The sequence below is a fragment of the Cimex lectularius genome, unplaced genomic scaffold (assembly GCF_000648675.2).
Source record: "Cimex lectularius strain Harlan isolate CLEC.00 unplaced genomic scaffold, Clec_2.1 scaffold243, whole genome shotgun sequence".
Taxonomy (NCBI): Eukaryota; Metazoa; Arthropoda; class Insecta; order Hemiptera; family Cimicidae; genus Cimex; species Cimex lectularius.
In genome coordinates, this window is record NW_019392791.1 from 40,067 (window position 1) to 61,367 (window position 21,301).

At 31.0% G+C, this 21,301-nt stretch overlaps 2 protein-coding genes across 3 annotated transcripts; both read left to right on the top strand.

Annotated features, from left to right (window-relative positions):
• The first annotated feature begins 676 nt into the window (after positions 1–676).
• LOC106670958 (alkyldihydroxyacetonephosphate synthase) lies at positions 677–10,265 on the top strand. Of its 2 annotated transcripts, none has more exons than XM_014401664.2 (17): positions 677–1,152; positions 4,613–4,699; positions 4,770–4,906; positions 4,963–5,124; positions 5,417–5,568; positions 5,715–5,851; positions 5,915–6,093; positions 6,514–6,641; positions 6,709–6,889; positions 6,951–7,081; positions 7,182–7,296; positions 7,375–7,585; positions 7,658–8,441; positions 9,297–9,407; positions 9,473–9,639; positions 9,759–9,836; positions 9,918–10,265. In XM_014401664.2, the coding sequence occupies exons 1-13, from the start codon at positions 1,013–1,015 to the stop codon at positions 7,773–7,775; spliced, it is 1,878 nt and encodes a 625-aa protein (XP_014257150.1). In that variant the 5' UTR covers positions 677–1,012; the 3' UTR covers positions 7,776–8,441; positions 9,297–9,407; positions 9,473–9,639; positions 9,759–9,836; positions 9,918–10,265. The 2 variants fall into 2 exon arrangements, with proteins under 2 accessions (XP_014257150.1, XP_014257152.1); XM_014401666.2 differs by having other exon boundaries at positions 9,325–9,407.
• A 2,777-nt stretch (positions 10,266–13,042) lies between these two features.
• On the top strand, positions 13,043–20,509 carry LOC106670959 (U4/U6.U5 small nuclear ribonucleoprotein 27 kDa protein). The gene is made up of 4 exons (XM_014401667.1): positions 13,043–13,317; positions 13,385–13,536; positions 20,055–20,146; positions 20,221–20,509. The coding sequence occupies exons 2-4, from the start codon at positions 13,406–13,408 to the stop codon at positions 20,415–20,417; spliced, it is 420 nt and encodes a 139-aa protein (XP_014257153.1). The 5' UTR covers positions 13,043–13,317; positions 13,385–13,405; the 3' UTR covers positions 20,418–20,509.
• Positions 20,510–21,301: the final 792 nt, after the last annotated feature.

Below are 21,301 nucleotides of genomic sequence, written 5' to 3' on the forward strand. Positions count from 1 at the left end.
CGATCAAAATTTTAAGTCAAATTCGATGTAAATCGCCCTCCAGCAGACGAACCCTCCATGCCGTAAATTTACTTTAAATTATATATTATGTAATGTTTATAACTTTTCTTTTTTTTGCAATAAAAGTATATTATTATTATTATTATTTTTAAGGGCGTTTTAATGGCTAAGGTCATTCATTTCACGCCCTAACATCCAAACCTTCTATCTTAGGTTAGCTATATCCCTTCTGATTGCTAAACAGCTCTGACTCCAAACATTCACTCATAAACTAATTTATCCTATTGCCATCCAAAGCTTTAATTTATCCTTTTAAAATTCTTAATTTGGAAGGCCAAATGTATGCAAAAGAACCCATTTTAAATTACATATAAAATTTATTCCTGTTTTTTAATTAGAATTTCAAATTGTTGTTCCATAATTTAAACATTTCCCATATTTCTAAGATAAAGTAATTTATCAAAAAATATAATGTTATGTTGAGCAATTGTTTATCAGACGTGGAAAAATGCTTGTTCTCACAATTCCATTATTTTTGATTGTATGACAAGGTTTTGTAAATTATTAAAGCAAACATAAAAAGAACACAAGTCCAAAAGTGAAACTGTGTACATGAATGACGCAATTTGTGGGAACGATGACGAGTCAGCGAGCTATCCGGTTTTTGAAATCCCTCCTCAGCCCCCAATAACGAAGTGAGCGAGCGGGCGAGTGCGCTATCGTTTGACAGTTCTAACTTCTAATCTTGGTGAAGAACCCTGACGGCTGACAAGTGACAACCCTGTTAATCCGTTTTTACTGCCGGCGGTGTCTGCGTCTATTGGAGAAGAAAGGCCGTCTTATCTGCCGCAGTGTCGAATGTAATTAACGCCTTCCATTCGAGTACCACTTGCCCTAGCCTTTATTGAATATAAAATAAAAACGGCGCGCTATCGGACCGAGGGGAAAAAACCGGTTTTTGAAACTTTGTTTTATTTCTGTCCTAAACGCGCCGGGTTCAAAAATTTTCGATATGACCAAAAACGGCACCCCCGCCGACTCTGCAGATGGTCCGAAAATGTCCAAATGCTTTAAACAAAGCCTTATGGACTACTCCAAGTTCAAGAGCCAAAACCAAATAGAAAGGATTAACACCATAGTCTCAAAAAAAAGGTTGGTTTCTGATATCTAATAAAAACTTTACTTATTGTTTAATGACTACAAAATTGCATTTTTTTAAATGTGACTAAAAAATTGCATGACTAGTTTGATATCCCTCATAGGCTGGAACACTAAAAATACTAAAAATTAAAAAAACTGTACTTTACTATTGCATGATAGTTCAAACTTTTTCAAATATTTTTTCCTTTTAATATTACTTATACTTACAATACATTTTCTCCACTTCCCCTGTATACATTAAAACAATGAATGCATGAGTAAAGGGTCTTATTTTTCAGAAGCATAACAGAAAAAATACTAATACATACACCAAAATATATTATAAATTTATATTTATCTGTTACCATTAAAACAAACTATTAAAATGCAAAGGCAACCTTTTGCCAAGTTTTATAATTTATGTTTATTAATGTTATTTAAGTACAAATATTTTCTTTGGTTGAGAATTATTTATTATTTTTTCATTATTTTATATAATGTTATATTTATTTAGTATTAATTTACATTATTTATTGGTTTGCTTAGGGTACTTGATTAACAAAAATTTTAATTTGAACTTTCATATTTGATCTTTTTTATCCATATTTGTATGTACATACATTATTAAAATATAATTTTATATATTATGCTTTATATATAAATAAATTTATAAAATACATTTTAGATTTGTAAATATGAAGTAATTTTTTTCTACTACATAGTTTATTTCAACTTCCTCAACTTTGAATGTATTGTCCTTGTTGTTAATGAGTGTCCGTGTACCAAAATAGGCGATTGACATGCTACGAAAAAGTGATAAAACTAACGACAGGGAAAAATCTATAATGACAGATATTTTTGAATTTTATTTTAAAATTAATTTCCCATTTTATTCCATCTTGACTTGACAAATATTGATGTGAATACATTCAATTCTTGCTGTCATTAAATCTGGGTAGATTAAAAAAAAAAAAAAATGACGGATACATAGTTTATTGTGGAATTTCCCATTTTTGCCGGTACTATTCTCTCAATCTGTCAAAACAATTTTCTAATTTCTGGAAAAAATATACAATTCTGTGGCTCTGTTTTCTAGTTCTCTAGAATAGAATTTGCTTCTTTAAAAAAAAATCTGTAAAACTTAAATTTATTATTAATACCTGAAGTACTTAAAAATAATTGCAATTTGATCATTTGATTGCAGAATTTATTTATTTCTTTTATTATTATTATTAGTTTTTTACATTTCTTTTCTTACCTTTCTCATGTTTTAATCCTAATAATTTATTTTTCTGTTTCTCCAGTTGAGTTACGATATTTTATTATACAATGTAACCAACTCTAATTTCTTTGTTCTATTACTAGCCTCTTGGTACCTTGGGCGTCATCAATTGTGGTTAAAATCAGACAAATAATAAACACAGAAACTAGATAAAAATACGATGGTCTGGTTTGTACCCCACAGTACTGGATATTTCTCGTGGTAATTGGGGATATGCTTCTTTTACATTCATTGACTCTAGCCCAGAATATTTGATATTCCTCAATGAAATTGGGGATAAGCTACCATTTACGCTAATAAATTACATTCACACATTTGTTCACATACCTAGATTACTTGATATTCCTCGGGGTAATTGGAAATAAACCCTTTCATTCATGCTAATAAATTACATATACACAGCACAAATCATTCACTCTACAAAGGACTCAATATATTCCTGGCGTTATTGTGGATAAGCCCCACCATTCACATTAATAAATGCATTATTTATATTTACATAATCTCCTCAATAGATAATTGCAAAAATGCACTAAAAATATTTTCAAACATATTAAATGTTTGTGTTTGTAATTATGTAAATTTATTATACTTTGCATTATTTGTAATAAAAACAAATAGTATTAGGAAGTGTGGACTAAATACAAATAAACATTTACTTTGTTGCATTCTTATATAAGATCCCATAATTTAATTTCATTAATAATCAGGATTTTTTTATGGGTTTCTTTTTCTTTTTCTTTTCCTTCATATTTCCCATTAAATCTAGTCCTCAAAAATAGCTATAAAAATGTAAATAGTTGGAAATGATGATAATGAGGTAAGTATGTAGATTCACTTCCTTAATTTAAAATTATTCTCTTTTTAGGATTTTTTCAGTATTTTTTAGGATAGTAATTAATTGTGTTGTAATTCACTTTTTTCACACATTCGAAATTGTGTGGCATTAAAAATCAGGTTCTCATCAGAACATTTCAACTTCATAGAAATCAATCTTCATAGAAAAAAGGATCATTTCAATTTCTTCAACCTGATGATGAGCGTTTAATGCTTGAAATCCAGATCATTTATAAACAACAAATTTCCGAGTAGAACGATCATTTACAAAAACTGCATTGCCAAAAATTAAATGATAATTAAATAATTATACATTTTTGCTTTTAATTAGTATTGAAAGCACCAAACACTTATTTTTTAATTGTCGAATTTCACCTTACAAGAGTCATTAATATGGTATTGATAATAAAGAAATGAATGAATTTAATAAATTTATTTAAATTATTTAAGAAATAGTACGTATTTCCATCTTTAAAAAAATAATAATAATAATAAATTGCCTTGAGGATATTTTCATCATAACTCGAAGATAGCTGACACTTAATACCAATCAATAAAATGATATTGATTTTCTCCAACTTATTTATGCTATACCTTTTTATTAATTTATACATTTCTAGCTTATGAACCTCTTAGAACGTAAAGTAGCAGAATGTAATAGTTTCAAAATAAAGTAATATGCACCTCTTACCTGAACATCCTCTAGAATTGGATGGTTGTTTATATTCAAAATAGTAATACAATTTTTGCACATTTTTATACCAAACCAGCTAAGATGTTTTGATTTTTCAATTGCTCTTATTTTAATTGGTTATTGAAATGTTTTCTTTGTATTCAAAATTGTAATTGACTCAATTTGTTATAATATTTACTCTGCTCGTTCCTTTCTTCAGCTACTAAAGGGAGCAGGTTGTATCTCCCCTTCCTGAATTTTGTTTTACTATGCCTCATTGTAATTATTATACCTGTCTCATTACAATGTCCTAGGCCATGTTGCCCAATTCGATTTTATTCTTCGTCCTTCCTCATTTTTATATTAATCACCTATAGCAGGTTTTCATGTTGTCTTTTATAACAAAAGTTCATATGAACATCAATCTCTTGATTTATCATAGATGCATAGTTTTCTTTTCCTTGAAATTTTTATACTGTAAATAAATGCCATGGTTTTAATTTGTTTCTCTTCTAAAGGTTGCTTTTATTTTGCTGCCCGTATTTCAACATATTTTGAAATGTAAATAAAGCTCTGTTCCATTTTTAATGGCTTAATATATATTTTGTTCTAAATTATGTGCATACAGTTTTAATTAAATGAAACAATCATTTCAAAACTTAAACAACAAAATGTTTCAGGTGTGATGTCATTAAATGGAATGGATGGGGTTATAATGATTCTAAATTCGTAGTGGATAATGGCGTTATTATATTTACAGGCAAAAGGTACCTTTTTCCTTAAATTTTATTTTAATAAATTTCAGTGTGGAGTATTTAAGTTATTTTTCTTTTCAAGATACCCTATTGGTGAGGTAGAACTGCCTTATTTTACAGAATGGGTTCAAAAAGTATTTGACATTGATCTTAACCAAAGAAACATACCAGCTTCAATTCCTCCACCAGAAGCGTACCCTGATTCAAAAATCCCAGATGGTATTAAAATATCCTAACATTTTTATATTATTATTTATTTATTTTATTTTTTACAGAATTCACAAATCTGTTGGGCTCAAAGGGAATATCTTGGTCAAAAGATGGTTTCGATAGATTGGTTAGGTGTCATGGCCAAACATTACATGATATTTACAGTCTTCGTCAAGGCCTTAAGGAAGGGATCATTCCTAAAATCCCAGATGTTGTAGTTTGGCCAGGTATATATATATTTTTATATTTTATTTTATATATATATATTTTTTTTTTCACATTGTGATCTGGAGTATTTAATAAACTGAACCGTATCTTTGTTAGAACTAGCTTATATTAATCTTTATTGGGTACATAAAAATTCCTTACTTCTACTAATGTTACTACTACATATATATTTATTTTCATGTTCATTACAATTGAAAATCATTAGGTTTTACAAAAAAATGAGATATTCTAAAAATGTTAATTTTTGTTTCATAATACATAGCATTTTGTTAAACTATGTTCCCATTTTAGAGACACATGAAGATGTTATTGAAATTGTAAATTTGGCTGAAAAGTTTGGTGTTGTTATAATCCCTTATGGTGGTGGTACTAGTGTGTCTGGTGCTTCTACATGTCCAGAATTTGAAGACAGATCTATATGTGCTCTAGATACATTGCTCATGGTAATGCCAATAGAATAATTTTAATCTAAAACCTGTAATAACATGTAAAATTATATTCAAATTTTATGAATTAATGCTAATGATTTTTTTACTGTTACATATAACACTGTAGTATGTAACAACAATTTATACTTTATTTGTTTTAGAATGGTATAAAATGGTTAGATCCACAAAACCTTCTAATCTGCTGTCAATCCGGTATAATGGGACAAGATTTAGAATCTTATCTGAAGACCCGAGGATACACAACAGGACATGAACCTGATTCATATGAATTTTCCACGTAAGAAGAAAAATATCATTTTAATTGGTATTTAACAGGTTGAACATAAATGTATTTCTTTAGTATAGGAGGATGGGTTGCGACTAGAGCATCTGGTATGAAAAAAAACATCTATGGAAATATAGAAGATATTGTTGTAAGCGTTAAAATGGTCACTCCAAGAGGAGTCCTTCAAAGGGTCGGGATAAATCCCAGACAGTCTACAGGCCCTGACTTCAATCATATTATTTTAGGATCTGAAGGTGAATAATCTTACAAATATATTTTTAAAAATACAATATCAACTTTTATAATTTGCTGAAGTAATGAGGAGCGGTCTAATAATGAGGTAGTTTAGAAAAACACATTTTTCATTTTTTTTTGCCAATGTTTCATCCTTTATTCGGGTCATCAGCAAAAAATGAAAAAGGTGTTTTTCTAAATCCCCTCATTCTTGACAGCTCCTCACGACTTCAACAAATTATGAAACAACAGGTCACTAAGAAACACACATTAACATTTATAAAAACCCTATGTTTGTTTATACTGTATTATTGTTATCCTGTCTAAAGTTTTGTTGTGAAAACACAGATATTTATTTATTTACAAATCGAACTAATTAACCTTAATTTTTCAAGCACATTAAAAATAATAATAATTTTATAATCCACTAAAAATTCTAGGCACTCTTGGGGTGATCACTGATGTGGTTTTAAAAATAAGGCCTCTTGCAAAATATAAGAAGTATGGATCCGTTGTTTTTCCACATTTTGAAGCTGGGGTTGCTTGCATGAGGGAAGTCGCCAGACAGGTTTGTACGTCCAGATTAGAAAAACATCTTGCCATACAAATTTATTAATAGTGCTTCCACTTTGTAGAAATGTCAACCGGCATCGATCCGCTTAATGGACAATGAACAATTCCAGTTCGGACAAGCACTGAGACCGCGGACGTCTGGTCTCATGTCCTATTTTAGTGAATCTGTTAAAAAAGCCTATTTGACAAAAATCAAAGGTTTTGAACTAAATCAAATATGTGTGACTACTCTTCTTTTTGAAGGTAAAGTAATATCAATAATCAGGAATTAATCACCACTCTAATCAATAATTTTGTTGTACAGGTGACAAGAAAAATGTTGAACTGCAGGAAGCGAAAATTTACGAGATTGCAAAAGAATGTGGCGGCATTCCTGCTGGCGAAAAAAATGGAGAAAGAGGTTACACTCTCACATTTGTGATTGCGTACATTAGAGTAAGTTTTCTTACTTTTTTGGAAATCAATTTAAATGAGTTATTTTTTTAAAACATTTATGTATGTACTTCATTACTCATGTAATATTTTTTAATAACAGGACTTAGCTCTTGAATATTACATAGTAGCTGAATCTTTTGAAACTTCAGTGCCTTGGGATCAGACTATAAATCTATGTAAAAATGTAAAATATGTTGTTGACCAAAAATGCCAAGGTATATCATTTTATTGAATCAAATCTTGATTGAAAAATAGTATCAAATAAAAACAACCGTTTTGTTTGTTAATTACAGAATTTGGAATTAAAAACTTTTTAATTTCTCACCGTGTCACACAAACTTATGATTGTGGATGCTGTGTATATTTTTATTTTGGCTTTAACTGGAGAGGAATGAGCGAACCAGTGACAGTTTATGAACAAATAGAAGAAGCAGCAAGGGATGAAATACTAGCTTGTGGGGGATCATTGTCCCACCATCATGGAGTCGGAAAATTGAGATCTAGGTATGTATCTATACCTCCATCTCTGGCATTACAGTTACTATATAAATATTATAACCTACTGGTGAATTGCAGGTGGTACAAGGGTCAAGTGTCAGATGTTGGAGAAATGATGTACAAACAAGCTAAACTATGTCTGGATCCGAACAATACCTTTGCGACTGGAAACCTATTGGTGAATGCAAAATTGTAGCCTCATCTTCATTTGTGGAAAACATTCCAGAAGTGCTCAAAATGTTTATTTACAAATGATTTATGATCATTTTAATGTGGCAATAGAAAAAAAAACTTTACCAATGCGTTTGCAGTTATTTATAATATAATATGCTAGTCATTTGTACTTGTTTATTTAATTGTATTTAATGTGTGTTCCCTTAATTTACAGTTATTTTGAATAAACTTGTAAATTATTCAGTTGTTTGTTAACATTTAGTTTTAGTTATAACTTTTTGAGTGTATTTATTTGATTTTAATTTGTGTATGTCAAAGTTTGTGTAGTTAAGTTTGAAGGATTTACAGTCACAGAAAGATATTTCATTTGAATATGTTGAATATTTTACAGTTTTTATTTACAAAACAGATTTGAAAAATAAACCTCAAGGTTCAAAGTACATTATGTATATCATTCTAGTATGTCTTAAATCCCTTCTCTTAAATTTGCTAATCTATACCAGCAATGCTTCTTTAGGATATGTCAGTTAATTCTTCTCTTGAGTTGGTTAAGCTTTTCACTGGCTGAGTTGTAATTTCAAAATTGTCTGTTTTGCATTTTATTGCCATTCTAAAAATGACAAGTCAGAAAAATTGTCCAATCATTTATGACACGAGGTCAGAAAAAACATTTACACTTAAACCAAAGGTTAGTAATTTAATTATATTTTACTGAGTGGGGGTTTTATTTGAAGCTTCAAGTTTTTTTTCCTTTTACATGCATTTCATTATAATGAAAGAAATAGAGAAAATAATGATGATTACTACTCAGGTGTGAATCTTACGTAGACTACAATACTCAAAAGGTTTTTTTAAAGTACTGAGGAGGAGCCATAGTGTGGCTCAAAATCCATTTACAATAAAAGACTGTTTTTTAGAGATTTAAATAGCCAAATTAATATGCAAAAGAATTTTTTATTTCTTCTGTTTTCTTTCCATTTTATTTTGGAGAGAAGTTGAGGTCGGTAATGAATAAATAAAAGAAAAAAATCCTTTTGATGTTAATTTTGCTAATGTTGCTAGAATCCAAAGAATTCAAATAAAATAATTAAATAAGAAACAAAAAAAACTTAATTACTCCAGATCAACCCCACATAATTATTAAAGGCAGCCAACCAGCACTACTACACTACCAAAATTAATTATACACTAAAAAAGAAGAAAAACAGACACCAGATGTATTTTGTTGTTTCTTTAAAAAAATGTATTTTTACAGTAATATTAAGTACTACAGTTATTTTAATATAAACGAATTAACCAAGATCAACAATTCATGATTTTTAATGAAAAAAATTAATTAAGATTCTTTGAAAGAAAGTTCACACCATTTCATGATAGATTGAAATTTAAATAATAATTTTATTCACTAGTTTTGCTCTTAATATTTTTTAAGATAATTATTAAGACTTTTTTAAAATATTAATTAATGTTTTTCGAAGACAGTTCTTTTTAGTAGAATTTTATATAATTTTTATTTAACTGGTTTTAAAAAATCTTGTTTCAGTTTGTAATAGGAAAATGTCTTGATTCAGATCTCTACATACAATGCCAATACATTTCCAAGAAACAGTGCATTTTTGAAAAATCATCTAACGAATGGACAATCACAGATTTAGTATTTTTTTATTTTATTTTAAACACTATCCAGTGCTTCTTAATTTAATTTTGTTTGTTTGACAGAGTGTATTGATTACAACCATGGTAAATGATAAAATAATATATGAACCAACTATATTAAAAAATGGCGACATTATATCATTCACTTGTTATGATGAGAGTGAATATTATTTTTTTAATAGTCTACATGACTATCTTATTTTTGGAAAATTGATAACACCAAGCAAAATGTAAGATAATCTAGTTTATACACTCAATCTAAATGGTATATCTACTGCAATAAAACTAGTATGTTTATTATTTTATTATTTAGTTTTAATCTACAAATTTTGCTATTTCATATTTTTAGAGTTAATCCTCGCTTGCAAAGTTACAGCCAGCAGTTTGACAGGCTTAAACAAGCCCATCAGGAGATAATGCATGAACTGTGAGTAAATTATTCTATTTTTTAAATTAAATTATGTACATATATATAGAGAGAAATAGATTTAAAAAATTCATGTTGCAGGGATAGGTTAGACTCGATGATAGATATTGGAAAAATAAGTAAAGGACAATAAATTGTAACAATAGTTCATAATTTTCTCATGTTGCAAATATTAAATTCTTCCATTGAAAAAAAAAATTGGAATCTGTAGCTTTCCCTTTTTTATAATGATATTAACTCAAAAAAAAGTTTAAACATTTTCAACACAAAGCTTGTAATTTTAACATCATACTGGTTTAACAATACTTTTATGTTTTATTCTGTGTTGTACAATCAAAACTTACCAGACAATAATTTTAAACTCATATTTATTTTTGCTATGTTGTATTTTAATTGTTAATTAATAAAGTTGCATCATATATTATGTTATCACTTTTGTTCAAATTATTTTTTAATGAACAAATTTATATGTACATTTATCTTCAGTATAATTCTCTTTCTGATAATATTATTCTTACATCTTTTTCTGATAATTTTTGGCATTTGGTGTGTAGATTTGTTAATCTGTTGCATTTATTTCATTAATGTGCAACAAAATGTTTTATGAGTGATTTTTTATATTTTAACAAATTTCTAATGAATTTGTGTATAGTTGTTACACTATTTCCATATATCCCTAAATAACAATGCTACTGTACTGTTGTATTGTATTAAGCATTATTTGTGAATGCTTTGTAGACTCAAACTTTTTAATAATTCATTACAATAGCTCAACATAATTTTAATTCTGCATCTCAGGGCAAAACTGGATATGCCCAAAAATTAATTAATTCCAATGACATACAGAATATCTTTTGTGAATGTTAGCCCGTTTACGGTACAGCCTCTTTGGCAGGACATTTCTCATAACAAAGGAGATTATGAAGGGGCACCAAAGAAAGTGGTCAGGAAGGAATTATAAGGAATAGAGCTCTTACAAGGTATGGCTAGGAGTCATAGGGGTTTCACAACAGACCTGTTTAGGTCGAAATGGAGGAAAGAAGTGTCTTCTGCATCAACCCCCAAACTGGTAAAGCATACGTGGCAATCCAACCATCAGTAGTTGCCAAGCCCTGGTTTTTGACTCTTAATGTACTAAAAAGGCTACTAAAAACAAAAATCAGACTAATTGTGTAATATTAAATGACCATTAAGTAATGATTATTTAGAGATCATGAGATGAGGTCTGGTGTGATGTAGATTTATAAAAACATTTTCTTTATTGTGCCAATGTTTCGATCTTTATTTAGATCATCTTCAAGGCCTGGGATTTACAAACATTGTTTACATTATACAAATAAATGTAAGATGTGAAAATGAATTTATACAATGATGACACAAAGTAAAATTTTAGGTTTATTCAAAGTATTTGTACTAAATCACAGTGTGTGTTTTCTGTGTAGATGTCATTATTGTGTGTTGTGTTGGGAGTGTTAGTGAGATATAAGTGTTGTTTTTTATATATGTTTGATTTTGAAGGAGTGGGGAAGGAAGTACCTTCTGATAACTTTAAAATAGCCTTCAAAAACTATAAAACTATTCACTTTCTTTTTTCAAAAATTGAAGATCCCACACCTGCAGCAAATAAGTCTGATGTAATTTACAAAATCAATTGTATAAATTGTCCAGCAACTTATATCGGAATTACATCACAGTTTTACCCTCTTGTCCAGATATTGGGATGTAATTCCAATTTATAATGGACAATTTATAAAATTGATTTTTTTACTAAATACTGGACTAAATTTTAAATAATTTGTCTTGTAATCAGGTTTTGAAAATAATATTTTGTGTCTGGTGTTCTCTGTAGAACACGTAAATTTAGCAAATTGATTAATTGTGGACAGTCAATCTATTATTTAAGAGTTTGTAAGAAAATATCAGGTCTTCATTTTGTCATCTTATGTTTAGTGGTTGCAGTTCTGCAGATTCCGTAATAAGTTGGTACAGTGTATCCAAGTATGTTCTAGTACTTTACTTTTAAACCAGAGAGTGTGAATAAATTGTCACTGTATTCAGTCAGAAAATGTCACATTTTCTATTAAATTGTTTGATATTTCTTTATATTTGATTGAATCTAAAAATTTTTAGCATTGTATAAATTCATCTTTTTTTAATCTAAAACTTTCTAGCATTGTATAAATTCATTTTTTTCTCACATCGTACATCTATTTGTAAAATTTAAACAATGTTTATAAATCCCGAGCCCTGAAGATGATCTCAATAAAGATAGAAACGTTGGCAAGATAAAGAAAATGTTTTTGTAAAACCTACGTCACACCAGACCGCATCTCATGATCTCCGAATAATCATTGACTAACGGTCGCTAAACACCACACATTTCTTTATATTATTTAACATTAAAGAACTGAACAGTATTCTAAAATGAGATGGATCATAGCCTTAAACAGTATAATCACTGTTTCTACATCCTTAAAACTTTTTGTAGTTCTATATAACAAACCGAAAATTTGATTTGCTTTATTAATTATTGAGATGCAATGCAAGTTAAATGTCAGGTTGTAAGAGTAGGTGATTCCAAGGTGTTTAATGGTAATCTGCCTATCTAATTGAATGACTTGAATGGAATAGTTATAAAAGACAACACTACATCCAAGACTATAACTAACAACCTTACACTTTTTTTTACATTTAGTTCCATGCCATAGCATGAACACCATTCAACAAGATTATTTACAGATTTTTGCAGAAGCTCAGCATCATGAATTTAAGTTATAGTGGTATAGACCTTCAGATCATCAGCAAAGAGGGAGAAATTGACTGAGTAAAAACAATCAGAAATATCGTTAATAAATGCGTTGGAAAGGAATGGACCGAGTATCGACCCCTGAGGTACACCATATGAGACTACCATTTTCTTGGAAGCTACTAATTAAGTTTCACAAATTGATTTCTTTCTTGCAAATAGGAACTAAACCATTTAAGAAGAGAACCATGTATTCCAAGGATGATGAGTTTTGGATAAGGAGACAAGGAGCTTTTATATTGTTATATTTTATGTATCGTATATTTCTATAGTTAAACATTTTTGTAAATTGTATTAGTAAAGAAATAAAAATATATTATTAATATTGTTTGGCTTTTGGCGAAAAAGACGATTTCAGCGCCCTCATTGAGTAAAACGAATCCATGCTCTGACGGTAAACCTGCTAAGGCGAAAACTGCAAAGTGCAAAGGCAAACTGCAGAGTGCACTGTGCAGAGTAACAACTAACAAGTAACAACTCAACAGTAGTCAGTGTCAGTCGACTAACCTCTAGTCAGTCGTGTTTGTTTATTTAACACAGAACAGAGTTTAAGGTGAAGTGTATCGTGAAACCTGTAGCTCGTTATTATTTATTCAGTTCATACTTCCCTCAATTTATTAATTCCAGTTGAATTCATTTGGGGCTCGAGATCCCAGTGTTGACATCGAGCTAAACGTATGTGAAACGTTTCTTATGCATCGAGATGTTTTCCAAGCTATAACTGGGTGGTTTTGTTTTGCAGAAGGTTGTGAGCGGAAAAATAATGGGAAGATCAATAACACCGCCGAGGAGAAGAAGAAGCAAATCCAGGGAAAGGGACCGCGACAGGGATAGGAGGAGGAGAAGATCCAGATCCAGGGATAGGGACAGGAGAGACGATAGAAGGGACCGGAGGTAATTTTTCCCCTTTTCCAAATAACTTTTTTTTGTTGTGATTCTTGATTTTGAATTACGAAAATCACTCGCCAGGCGTACTTTTTTATTTTTAGTTACATGCCTAACTATTGATAAATATTAAAAATGCTTATTTATTACAAAAGTTGAATAATGTATTGCATGGTGATGAGGATACTAGGAAGTGTGCTCCCCAGGCACTTCAGCTTTTCGGCTTATTGTACCTTCTTAGTTACCTAGTTCAGTGCAGTCGACTCAATCCTTCTTCTCAGAAGTATTTGGTGTTGTGCTATAATTTCATTCCATAGGTTTTTCTCCATTGAGCCGTTACTTCCACTGATGATATGGGTGGTTGTTTCCTCCTCATTGCATAATCTGCATATGGGATCGTCTTTATATATGCCCATGTTGTGTAGATTTTGTCAGATTGGCTTGGCAGTGACCAATTAACAGTCCTGTCACTCCGCTAAGTCTAGCCCACTCCAACTGCAGCAGTGAGTTTGCCAGTCTTGGTGAGGGTTGTTTTAACATAAGTCTGCTTTGTCTAACGATACTAGAGTTTATTCACTTCTCATTTTGTTTTGTTTGGATACATTCTTCAATGGAAGATTCTGTATTTGTTTTTATTATCCCAAGTGTAGGTTTGGAGCCAATGTATGGTCTTACAAATCCTCCTCTGGCCTCCCTGGTCAGTATGTCTGCTTTTTTGTTACCCAAAATTTCTCCATTCTCTGGCACCCAAGATATCATCAGGTTGTTGTGTTCCCCAGGTTTTTCCCAGGAGATTTTGGATGCACACACTAATTTTGATGTGATTCTTTTACATGCTAATGCTTTAATGGCTGCTTGGCTATCGGATCTTTTTTTGCTAGTGTAATCTCTTTTAAGATTTTCTAGGGCACAAGCATTGATGGCATTTTCTGTTTGAATGCCCGAAGTGTACTTCCCTAATGAGTTTGATTGTTCATATCTTGGGCTAGTACAAAAAAACACCCTTTCCGGATTCTTCGTTGGTTTTGGAGCCACCTGTATACCATATCATTGAATCTAATTCTTTCCTGAGTTCTTTCTCTCCTATATAGTCTGTTGAAACTTTGTAGGATTGTGTGGTATTTAGTGACCATTAATTAATGATTATTTGGAGATCGTGAGATGTGGTCTGGTGTGACGTAAAGAAAATCATTTTCTTTATCATGTCAACTTTTCGAACTTTATTGTGATCATCTTGGGGCCTGGGATTTATAAACATTGTTTAAATTTTTCAAATACATGTAGGATGCCGAAAAAAAGAATTTATAAAATGCTAGAAATTTTAAATTCAATCAATGTATTTGTACTCACTCAGTGTTTGTTTTCTGTGTAGATGTGTCATTTTTGTGTGTCGGGTTGAGAGTGCTAGTGAGATATTGATGTTTTATGTTTATATACATTGGACTTTAAAATGTTCGCATGATAAAGAAAATGTTTTTCTAAAACCTACATCACACCAGACCGCATCTCATGAGCTCCAAATAACTTTATAGGATGTTGTAAAGAATGTTTCCGAGATCATATAATCAGTCCCCATTCCTAAGAGTGAGTGTCTGATTTTATTAGTGGTTGAGTGCCTGAATTGTTTAGTTCCTATCCAATTGGATTGTTTTTGAAGCTTTAATGAGCTTTTTATTGCCTCTCCTTGTTTCCAATGGGGATAGGTTTAGCAGTTTCTAGTGCACTTGTAGGGGTTGTTCTCATTACTTCTGTGGTACATAGGTTTGCTAATCTTTGTATGCTGCAATGTATTGCATAGATTTAAGTGTTCAATATTGCCTATTTCCAGAACAATAATTTAATGTAAAATATGGAATATAAATCTAGAAAAGTTATTTATCTCAGAAACACTTTCACTCAATTCATTTTATCTCATTACATTGCAACTGGCCTTAGGCATGGGCATTGATTTGATTGGGTTTTCCAGAAAAAAAATGCAGGTTTTCCTTCAATTACCCCTCTATATAATAAATTGTTTACATTTCATAGATTATTCTTTTGAATGAATGTCAACAATTTTTAATCCTCATAGAAATGGTGAATGATGGAGTGAGTGCGGTGTTCAATCCTTTTTAAAAAAAGATAGTTCCTAGGAACTATCTTTAAAAAAAAAATTTAATCCTCTTCCAAACAAACATGTTGTTTACTTCAGTAGCATTTCATTTCTTGGGAATAATTCAGTCTTTACTAAGATGTCAACACGTGATTTTTGCATAATTTCGTTTTACAAGTTTAAACTCAGTCGGAACAGTGCCAGAAACGTTAATGAAGTCTGGGGCGATGGCAGTGTGAATTAGAACACAGTTTAGAGATGGTTAAAAAATACTTGGGAGAGGGATATTTTAGCTTAGTGAAGGATTTTCCCCCTAGATGATGATGTTCTTTGAGGTTTGGTCGAAGATAATCCCAGAACATTGTTCGAAAACTTGCTGGGAAATTTTAATTAAGCAAATTGACTGTTGCTGACCACCTTAAGGCAATGGGAAAGGTGAAAAGCTTGAAAATTGGGTTTCTCGAGCATTAAACAACATTAAAAAAAAATTATCGTTATAAATTTGTGCAACCGAAGACATAAAACATAAAATCACTGTAACACTCAAACGTCTTAATTTGCACCGGAAAGATATGAGAAAGAAAATAAATAAAGACAGTTCTTATATGCAGAGTACTACTGCAGCTGTTTGTCACTCCAAAACAAACAAAAATCTGTACTATTATTAAAGCCAAATACATAATCAATCATTCTTCAAATCATAATAGTCTTGAAATTTATGGCATACAGTGGGGCAACGGTGGAAAAATTTTGACTTTCTGAAAGTGCTGATTTCGAAAATCTGATTCTCACAGTATATTAATTTGGTCCACCAAGGATTTGGGCTGAAACCCAACTAAAAACCCCTAAATAGTAGTCCATAATCAAGAGATTGGTAATTGTGAATGAACTTGAGTTAACTTGTGAGGAATGTTATGTCCACGCGAGGTGAGAAAAAAAATTTTTTTTTTTTGCTTCTCTAGTATCTCCAGAAATGCAATACAGCAATCATGTAAATGTTTTTTATTTTTGGTTTTGGACAGTTTGCTGTAGTCTAATCGATTGGAAAATGATTTCATTGAATTCAACACGCTAAAAAATATAAACACACAAAATTTGGTGAACCTAACTTATATAGCATGGGTGTTACTGAATTTTTTCCGCTTTTTGGCGTTTTCACCCCACTGTGCGGTGTCGGTCCTTCCTTGCCAGTTAGACTTGGGTGTTGAGGGTTTAGCATCACCGCTAATGGGTCAATGTAGAAATTTTGCATTTTCCTCTATTTTCGAGGTCACCGTTATATTTAATTTCTTTCAAATAACATTGACGATATTTGAAGACTTTTTACATATCGGTTTTACGGCGATCGCTAAGTTTCCTAAAGAGTTTGTAGTGGTTCAGGTTATTATTGTACATTCCTACTTGTATGGAAAAAAAAAACAAAAAAACAGCCAAATATTTTAATTTGTACATATATACAAAATATTCTTTTGTACGAATGTCAACACTTTTTAATCTTATAGCAGTACCACATTTTCCAAAGCCCCCAACTTATCAATAAAAGGTGATGGTGATTCATTGGTAGGCTTCATCTTCACTGATTTACTACAGCTTCTTAAATTTTGGCGAAACAATCAATGCCGAAATGTATTACTCTCAAATTGAAACATTGTACCAGAAATTGGCATTATTGAAGCCATGTTTTGTCAATCGGAAAAGGTTGATAATGTTAATTGACAACTCTCGACCCCCATGTCTCACATATGACAACACAAAAAATTAGGATCTTGGTTATTAGGTTCTGCCTCACCTTACCTTTTCTCCAGACCTCTCACCTACCAACTACCATTTTTGACAATTGGACCCTTGGACAATGTTTTACAGCATAAAAAAATATTAATCAAAAGTCGTTAGAAAATGCGTTAATAATAAAGAAATTCTCAAAATTCTAGTCTAAAAGAGAATGTTGCTATCATGTTAGGAGAAGTGTATTGAGAGTGATGGAGGATGATTAATAAAAACATGTTTAAAATCATGTATTTATTTTTATTTTATAACCGTAAACCTGAATTATTTACTGGCCAACACAATATTTTTTGTTTAAATTGGACAATATCTTCAACAAAAATCTACTTCGTTGGCTTTACTCTACACGCTAAGAAGTATCTATTCTATTTTTAATAACGTAGGACGCTATTTCATCAGATTAAATAAATCTGCGCATGCTCACTTCAATCAATTTAGCGTTACCGTTCACGCTAGAGTTATGAAAAATCTTCCTAATGATGATAGTTTTCTTTAAGTGCCAGTAATTTTATTGAAGTGCGCTCTTTGAGGTAAAACGAATTTAAAGAAGAATGATGGAGTAATGCAATAACATTGTTTAGATAATTAGTCATATCGTACATAAAAATGGATTGAGAATACGGCATTCAATTGCTTGGCATCTCTTCAACCATAACTAATTTTTATTCCTGCCTGTTTTGATTTAAATTGAAAAGAGACATAGTAAAAAGCTATCCTTTTTCATATTATATATCGATATTTATATAAGCAAAGTTTTTTTACTGTATGTAGATATCGTGGCGGGCATACACCCATAATTAGCAAAATCAGATACCCATTCTTAGAAATGGGGACTGACTATATGATCCTGGAAATATTCTTTACAGCATCCTACAAAGTCTCGACGGACTATAAAGGAGGTGAAGAACACAGGATGGCGTCAAATACAATGATACGGTATATAGATGGGTCCAAAACAAACGAAGGAACCGGGTCGGGCATTTTTTGCACAAGCCCAAACATGAGCAGTCAAACTCATTAGGGAAGTACACTTATATATGACAAACGACAACTGTTGGATCTTGGTTATGAGGTCTGCCTCACCTTACCTACTCTACACACCTCTGACCTACAGACTACATCAGATACTGGACAACATTTTACAACATGAAAAATTTATTGATCAAAAGTCGTTTTCTGCATTTACAGAACAACTTCTCTACACATCTGATTACAATTTTGAGTCTTTGTTAATAATAAAAGAAGTTGTTGACATCACGTTGGGAGAATTGTATTGAGAGTATGGAGGGTGTTTTAATGAATAAAAAATGTTTAAAATCATTTAATTATTTTTATTTCATAACCATAAACCTGCATTATTTTCAGGTCAACCCAAAAAAACACAACGTTTTAATTGTAGTTGGACAATATTTTCAAATTGTCCAGCCATTTTATATCTTAAATAATGTCTTAAAATTTTCAGCCTTATTAAGCATGTTGTTGATCTTGAAAACTGCTGTTTGGATATTTCAGAATGCTGTTGTTCAGTCTCTTTCTCAATTGGATTGATTTTTGTTAAATTTAACTGTTCTGTCTTGTCTGTAGTGCTGACAGTTCTTTTCAAGCATGCACAGTCCAATATTTACATTTCTAACCTGTTGTAGTTATTGTTTTGCCTTGTCCGCTTTGTAGTGACAATTGGTTAGTGGTTCATAAAACAATCATCTCACAGTGTTACACCATCCATACCCATACCCAGCCTTATTGAGTATCTTCATTGATTGCATAATGATAAAAAAATAATTAGCTCAAATGATGATCATCCTTGCCATGTATGCTTAACTTGTCCCATCATTCAAGAATTTATTTTATTTTCTTAATAAAACATCCTCACTTGCAAGTAGAGACTGTTTCAACAGTCATGTTACGTTATTTACATCTAGGAAACCTGGTGCTATGGTCAAAGCTTGTTTTGTCAATATATGAAGGATTTTAAATGACTCACTCATTCTTGATAGTCAGCAGATGAATTCGGATAGTTTTTGGTACAACTGGAGAACATACATTTTGTTCCGGGCAAATATATGTAACTGAAAAAAATAATCTGCATTGCAATACAAGGCCCCACTTTTTGTGAGATTATAATCTAAAAATTTATGATGTTTTACCATCACAATCCTGCCCTGCTAAGAAGAAATGTTGTATCTCCAAATTGCTACTACTACAAAACTTAAAAGCTGATGTAAATCGATCCAGAAGTATTAAAAGTATCAGTTTAAAATATTTACTTATTGTACATAGCTTAAAAACCAAAAATTTAAAAAAATATGGCAACTCAACTGAAGCCATTCAGCATGAAAAACTATTCTCAAAACTATCATAACAGTAAGTATGACACATCTTCTTAGCAGGGCAGAATTTCATATTTGTTGGATTACTCAGCTTACCATTTTAAGCAGTAGAAGCTGCTCAGGATAAATTGTTGATTCAGTTAGGTTGCAGTGTACTTTAAATATTGAAATTGAAAATATTTTTTCATGCTCTTTTTGGAGAGTTCTTGTTTTATTTTAAATAGAATGCCACTGATATGCTAAAATGACCAATCTTAATATGTAAATAATCTCATTCTTCTAAAATGATAAAATTTTATTAATTATTATTTATTTTCTAGAGACCGCCATGGACATAAAAGGTCATGGTCCAGATCTAAATCTCCCGAACGATTCCGGGAAACAACAGCCCCTCCTCAAAAGCAAATAACTGGTAATTATCCCTGTATGATTGTATAGAAATTATAATTGTAATTAACTGTGATAATATGTTTGATTTTTCTATAGAGGCTGAACTTGAAGGCAAAACGCCTGAAGAACAAGAAATGATGAAGTTGATGGGATTTTGTGGGTTTGACACGACCAAAGGGAGAAAAGTTGACAACAATGAGGTTGGCTCTGTCCATGTTATACTTAAAAGAAAATATCGACAATACATGAACCGGAAAGGAGGGTTTAACCGGCCACTGGATTTTGTAGCTTGATGTGAGATTTTACTGAATTTTTTTTTCTCCCCGCGTGTTGTTATACTTACTATTGTCAAATTAAATTTTAATAATAAACTACATTATGGCAACTTTTCGATTTATTTTAACAACCTTACACTGTAACCAGTGATATTTTTCTAAGGTTATTCTGATACTGATTCCAATTTATATAAGTTCAATTCTGCACACGGATGTACATACATACACACGAATATGGAGCTGAAACTATCAATTCTCGCAGACCACCAGAAATTCCAGCTTTTGTAATTTACAATAAATTACCAGCAGACCTTGAGAATCACTCACCTTGGGTGTTGGCAGTCTATTGTCTGTCAAAGAGCCAAGGTTGGGCTTCAGGTGTTATCAACATCTCGGTCATTTCATCCCTAACGCTATCAGTCATCAGATCCAAACTCCCTCCACTCTTATTCTCTTTTAAATGCAATCTTTCCTTTTGTCTAATGTTAATAATAATAAAAATTGTTTATATCACGTAATAAAGCTTCTATCAGAATATTGAATCGCTAGTTCAGGGGATATTTTCTTAGTATATGTTGTTCTAAAATCTTGCAGTAAAATTTACTTCATTGCCTAAGTTAGTCACCCATATATTAAATGAAATTATCCCACATTATTGCAAGTCTGCATTTATGCCATGTACTATGGACCTCAATTACTGGTAAATAATCTCTAGGCTCCAGTTCCCAGTTAATAAACCACAAAAATGACTAGGGGTATTTGTAAAATATTATTATTCTATTAATTTTAATTAAATTAACCGTTATATTCGTGTTAGTTGGATAAAAGAAAATAGAAAATACAAACCTAAAACAAACGTTAATCCTCATTTTTAATAACAGATTTACTTAAGAATAGTAAAT